The sequence below is a fragment of the Aptenodytes forsteri genome, unplaced genomic scaffold (assembly GCF_000699145.1).
Source record: "Aptenodytes forsteri isolate BGI_AS27 unplaced genomic scaffold, ASM69914v1 Scaffold342, whole genome shotgun sequence".
In the NCBI taxonomy this organism is placed as follows: Eukaryota; Metazoa; Chordata; class Aves; order Sphenisciformes; family Spheniscidae; genus Aptenodytes; species Aptenodytes forsteri.
Genome location: NW_008795853.1, coordinates 1,273,601 through 1,280,375, shown reverse-complemented (window position 1 = coordinate 1,280,375; position 6,775 = coordinate 1,273,601). Strand labels below are relative to the sequence as shown.

The 6,775-nt window shown below is 35.1% G+C and overlaps 1 protein-coding gene across 5 annotated transcripts in view; it reads left to right on the top strand.

The window, feature by feature from the left end:
- Positions 1-6,775, top strand: part of RYR3 (ryanodine receptor 3) — a 282,481-nt gene that overhangs the window by 116,180 nt on the left and 159,526 nt on the right. For all 5 annotated transcript variants that reach the window (XM_009283662.2, XM_009283665.2, XM_009283664.2 and 2 more), the window contains exons 19-21: positions 1,385-1,577; positions 5,498-5,714; positions 5,924-6,028. In XM_009283662.2, the coding sequence (XP_009281937.1) occupies positions 1,385-1,577; positions 5,498-5,714; positions 5,924-6,028 (515 nt within the window). The remainder of the gene's footprint in view (positions 1-1,384; positions 1,578-5,497; positions 5,715-5,923; positions 6,029-6,775) is intronic.

The window sequence follows — 6,775 nt, the reverse complement described above, 5'->3', positions numbered from 1 at the left end:
GGATGCTCCATCCCTGGAAACATTCAAGGTCAGGTTGGACGGGGCTCTGAGCAACCTGATTTAGTTGAAGATGTCCCTGTCCACAGCAGGGGGGTTGGACTAGATGACCTTTAGAGGTCCCTTCCAACCCAAACTATGATTCTATGATTCTATGATTTTTGGGAGTAGGCTGGGAGACATCTGTAATTTAGTCCTTTAGAAATGGCTGAATAAATCATGAATGCAAAATTAAACACTAATTGAACCTCAGAAATGCAGTGCTGGAAAGTCTCTTAAATCTCATCTTCTGCAGTAAGGCAAAATTCAGAGTGCTTTAAACTGTCCCAAACAGTTGACTTGACTTGTTCTTAAGCAGTTCCAAACACAATAATTTGAAATAGTGCTTAACTGCTTAATTAGACTTGTTTTACAGTTAAAATACAATGTTTTCAAGGGAATTGTTTTGAAAGGAATTCTGAAGAGATATTCCTTGACTGAAAATATACTCAGATACTCAAGTGTGATTGAAATACTGCAGTTATCTGTAAATGTGTATAGTTAGATTACTTCAGATATATTATCTCAGGTTAATTGTCATTATAAGTGCTGAGTCCTGTGCATGGCTGTATGTTTCCACCTTCCCAGATAGGGAAAATGAAGCTCCCTCTGTTTAGTGTATGGCTGTAGCTGATAAAGAAAACCTGGCCCATTAAATTCTTGATCCATTTTTTGATAACTCAGTATACCGTTCTACCTCCTGATACTGTAAACCTGGATATTGGTCATAATCACAGCTCTAGTAGAATTATAGAATCATAGAATGGTTTGGGTTGGAAGGGACTTTTAAAGATCATCTAGTCCAACCTCCCTGCCATGGGCAGGGACATCTTTCACTAGACCAGGATGCTCAGAGCCCTCTCCAATCTGACCTTGAACACTTCCAGTGATGGGGCATCCACAACTTCTCTGGGGAACTGTTCCGGTGTCTCACCACTGAATATTCAGAGATATATGAATCTGGTATTTCACAAATAACTAAAGAAATAAAATTGGATATATCAATGTTAACTTTATAAAGAGGGCATCATTTACTGTGCCTCAGTACTCTTGCATCAGGCTACAGTGTGAACTTGTGTGATTTCAGCTAAGCGTGTTCTGTCTTGCGAACAGTGTCAGAAGTCTCAAGTGATTTGCTCAGTTTATGCACTTTTCTGCCACATATCAGTTTGAAGAGTGTTGACTCACTGTCTCTAAAAGCAGAACCATTCATAAAATTGATGAAGGCAAGATCATGTCTTCATGACGACAAACAAAAATCTTGATGGTGTCTTTGAGGAAATAATTCCATTGTTAAACCTGTGAGATTCTGCTTAAAGCTTCTGATTACTGAATACTTTTATCCTAGGTCGAGTACCCAGAGCTGTAGCATCTGTCAATCAGCATTTATTATCATCTGATGATGTGGTTAGCTGCTGCTTGGATTTAGGTGTACCTAGCATTTCATTCCGCATTAATGGACAGCCTGTACAAGGAATGTTTGAGAACTTCAGTACAGAAGGGTTTTTCTTCCCTGTTGTAAGCTTATCAGCAGGTGTAAAGTAAGTACAACTTAATTTTAATTGTTGTTTTCTTTGCCATCTTGTCACACAAAATATTGTCCAAATTCATGTATGATTTGTTCTGGTTTGTTGTTTCGGTTCTGCCCAACCGGCAGCTGGGAGGGAGGGAGGCGGGAAAGTGCTGATTTGTTTAGTAATGATTTTACTTAAGGGTGAAATGTGAGCCTGTTAGCAATTTGACCAAGTCACAGTGACTGAAAATTATTATTTTATGGGTATTTGGTGACATAGGGGAAATTAATTTTGTCTCATTCCAATTATCAGTGAAAAGAAAGCACATTAGAAACACAGCACCACATTTGGCACTAATTAAAATTCTCACTGACTTTCTCAGCAGGAAGTAAAAAACCTAAATCATCATGAAAACTGATACTATATTCAAGTAGGGAACACAAAGAACTGATGAGAAGCAGTTTTGGAATCTTGTTACTAATATTTTCCATTTCTTATCTGTTTTATAGCTAAAATACTGAGATTTGAACTTACAATTTTCAGACTTCTATTGTTATCTTACCTTTAATTCAGAAAATCTTCTGCAAATGTCAGTCTACTTAAGTGGTTGAAATACTTGTGTTAACATTACAAAGCCAACATAAGAACAAAAGACTAGCTCTTGCACTGTTGTTATAACAGGACCAATTTCTGTTCAGTTCATCTTAGAGCTTCTTTATTGCTGGTATTGACAGGCAGCAATTTTAGGAAGGAAAGACATAAAGATAATGAAGGAGAATTCTTCAGTCAGAGAGGTTGGGATTTTTTTGTCTTTTGTAGGCTGAGCATGCTTTCTGCATAAATTATGGATAAGTTATGAAAATTTTTCACTATGAAAAAATGCTAACGGTCTAGATGTCAATAGCTGCCAGAAACTGCCAAGTTTAGAAGAAATAATCAGGAGTGGAGTAAGAGATTGTGGTGGAGTGAAAAGATGCAAAGGGCTGGCTTTTATTTAAAGGAGGGTTTCTCTTATACATGGTAATTTTTGAGAAGTGAAGGTTCGGTATGGCCAGAACAGACAGTATATAGCTTTCATAAGTGAAAGAAAGCTCAAGCTATAAATGGTTCATAACTTTAGCAATTAAGAAAAAAGAAATCTTTGTTTCTCTGAAGTGAAGTAAATCAGATAAGTAGTTCTCTGTGGGCTTTTCCTTCTGTGATCAATACATAAATACTTTGAGCATCTCATGCTTAAGAGAACCTCCCAGGTGAGAATACTAACAGAGATCAAGCAGAATAAAGGAGTCCTGGGAAGGGCTTAAATCAATTTTCATTTATTCTCTGGGAGTGACCCTACTATGTAGCTGCATTAGTACAACAGCTTTTGAAAATGTTCATTACTTTTTCCATACAAAATCTGCCTAAACTGGTGTAATTATTTTTCTTCATTCTTATTTGATGTTTGTGTATTTTGTGAGAGCATTTTCCCTTGTAGTTAATAGTAGCTGATGGCAGCAGCAGGTTATATGTCATCTTCTGTGTCTGTTAATATCAGAGAAATGTTATTACATGGGAATCCTGAGTTCATGAGTGGAAGAGAGTGTTCTGCACTGGGCACAGACTCTTATGTTTCTACTTCTGTTGTGGCTTATCTGCTTTTCCTCTGCTTTCTGTGACTTTCTCAGTCTTTCATTCTGGGTCTGCTTCATCATTCCATATCCGTTTTTCCTCTCTAAACCCTTGTCAGTACCTGCTTACCCGCACTCTCTTATTCTGTTTTTTACTGTAAGCATTTTCTCCCTATCTATCCATTTTTTCCTCCTCCTACCAATGGTGCTATGAGCTCTGCTTGTAGCACTACAATATGGCCATTCAAATAACCAAGGAATTTAAACAGCAACTCTGTACCGAGAATTCATTTTCTTTTCTTCTATTTTTCTTTTCTTCTATTCAGATTTATTTAACCTCTTCTTAAAAAGTGTGTAAACGCAGAGATAAAGAAATGAAATATGAGATTAACTTTAAATAAGCCATCCAACATGTTTTTAGGGAAGTTAGGGGTTTGGATGTATTGACATGAAAAGTCAATATCTTAAAAGTAAATGTCTGGTGGTTTTAGTAATTAAATGTGAGGTACATTAAATACTGTTATCGTGGGGGTCTTGTCTTTCACAGACAGCCTTAGTAGTAAGCAAAAGACTATTTAGCATAGCCTTGTCATTCAAGCTACAAAAACTAAGTATAGCTGCTAGCAAATTGCTAGAATGGCAGGCACAGTTGCCTATTTACAGCCCAACTCCAAAATGAAGCAAAAGGAGTAGTAATTAACCTAAATAAATTGGCTCAACTATTTCTAGCTGTCTTTTAGGAGTTATATTGCTTTATATTTGATTTTCAGGAGGGTTCTTTTTAAGGTTAAGGTCAGACAAATTAAAACAAGTTTTTCAAATCGAAAGATCTGAACATTTCTTTTGAAATGAGACAAAAAGCCACAGCTTCTTGGAGAGTTCAAATTTTTAAAAGAGAGCGTGCAGTATAAGGAGGATATAGCCTGTGTGGAGGTTTAGATACTGCAGTGAAGAGCAGGGAGAAAACAGGCCTCAGAAGGAATGAGAACATCACAAAGATCAGGTGAGATTGAATCGTTTTCTACAACTCAGAAAAATGGACCAAGTTGGCAGAAAGCAAGGAGCTATTTACTGGGGTGTGGTCAGCAAGGGAAGAATTGCATGAGAGTTTTTTTATTTTGATTCTTTCTTTAAATTTTGTCTGTTTAGGTAGTTAAACTTCTAGGTCTTAATATAAAATTGACCGCCTTTTTAATTTTAAAGTATTTTGATCTGTGTGGGGACTTGCCATAAAGAGAGATCTAAGCTCAAAGTTGTCATCTCAAATATTTAGCTGCTTGGGATCATTCAAATATTTTAAACAATGTATCTTTAAAATGAAATTAGAAAGTTCAAGCTTAATAGAAGTAATTAATAATAATATATTTCTTGTGGACATTGAACTAGTTCACATATTTGTGACTTGTTCTTATGTATATCCTGTTTGAGAAAACTTGTGTGTCTTAATTTTTTTCATCTTTTTATATTATTGATGTCTCTTACTGTCAATGAAATATGTTGATCTGATAGTTCTAGTATTTCTAGAAGTCTAAGTAAAAAGTGGTGTAGGCTTCTTCTGGTCACCCCATCACAACAAATGTATGGGCTATTTCCTAGAGATAACAATTGTTTTTAATTTTTTGTGGTTGCTTACCTCTAGAGTTTGCCTACATGAGGACCAAAGTATGAAGTTGGATAGTTTTTGTCTTTGTTGTTTTTCCTGGTATACTCTTAAATTTATATGAAAAATGTATATCTAAGGAGAAACAGAAAACTTCAGGGGTTTAATAGGAATTGTAGTTATGCTTCTGAAACTCATTCCCAGTTGTAGTATTTGGAATAATTTTGTTTGCTTGATTTTTGTTTTATGATTATAGTGGGGTTTTTTCACCATATCCTCTTTTTTTTCTCATGTGCCAACAGCCTGCATGTGTGCACTGAGAAGTTACTTTAAAACTTTTAAGTGATATTTAAATAGTCCCTATGGGATTTTTTAGAGTAACTGTCCTATTTAAATTAGATTTGTGTTTCCAAATAATTTAAATGCATTAAAAAGTCACAATTTACAACCATGTGATTTTAAGAAACTTCAAAAAAAAAAAAATGCTACTGCATTGAATAATTAGTTTTCTTTGGCCAAAACAAATTTTCAAAAATAGTGGGTAAGTGATGGTGTTATTGATAGTATCTACTGGTATGAATGCTTGGTAACTCTTTGGTGTTTATCAAAGCATAAAATACACCTGCATTTTTGTAAATGCTATTCAAATAAACGTTTAAGTTTCTAAATTATTTATTTATAATGTTAGTATATGCTGACTATTTAAGAGTATGATTTCTTCATTGAATATTGCACAGAGTTCGCTTCTTATTGGGTGGACGTCATGGAGAGTTTAAATTTTTGCCTCCTGCTGGCTATGCTCCTTGTTATGAAGCGTTGCTTCCAAAAGAGAAGATGAAACTGGAACCAGTGAAAGAATATAAAAGAGATTCTAATGGAGTGAGGGATTTGCTGGGTACAACACAATTCCTCTCCCAAGCTTCCTTTATCCCTTGTCCAATAGACACCAGTCAGGTATGTTAAGTATGCAATAATAGGATTGTAAAATATGTCTTAACAAAATTTAAATTCACAATATAAAAACTAAGCTAGCTTGCCCCTTTCTTAGCAATTCATCATTTGTGTGTTGTGGTGTATTTAGCTGAACTAGATGACTTTGGATCTACAAGGTGTGATAACTGGAACCTTTTCTTATTTGTGGAATTGTTATGCTCTGTTCTTAGATTGCTCTTCCTTTTCATCTTGAAAAGATCAGGGATAAACTAGCTGAAAATATCCATGAACTGTGGGGAATGAATAAAATAGAACTTGGCTGGACATATGGCAAGGTATGTTTTGAATAACCTGTCTGGGTACAGTCACCTACATTAGGTTAAGTCTCCTACCAGAAAACCTGGACTCGGAAGTTGCACAGAGTATTTAATGGTGGTCTATACATTACTAACAATAGATGAACATGTAAGCTGGCAGGAGACAGTGATATTAACTAGTCATTAGAAGGCAAATTTGGAATATAAGTAAGTTACATGTTTTAGCACTGTAAGTAATTAACCATTTGAAAAAATATTTTAATTGAGAAACATACTAGCTATACCAAGGTGGAATTCTACTGAAAATCATACCAACCATGAGTAACCCCTCAACTAACTCTTTGGTTACTCTAGTGTTGGGGATCAAAGAGCTAACAAGCAAAAAGTCCGTTGTGGAATTTTACTTCTGTCGATAATGGAGACAGGGTTTTGGTGACTTTTGTAAACATTCAAATTCCTCAAAGCTCAGTTTTTTTATCTAATTAGTTACAGTTAAAACTTATAATTATAATGATCCCTTATAATGTGGTATAACCTAACAGCTTGAAGAGAGTAAGGCCATATGGTCAACATTATTTAAATGCATATGACAAGGCATTCCCTGCCCAATGGACGTCACCAAATGAAAAACAATTAAAAGTGTAGGCCAAGAATATTATATTCAGAATATTATATTAAATTCAACAATTATATTAAAATTGGTACCTTCCCCTAGTAACATAAAATTCTAAAGGCTGTATTCTGCCTTGAATTTAGATTATTTCA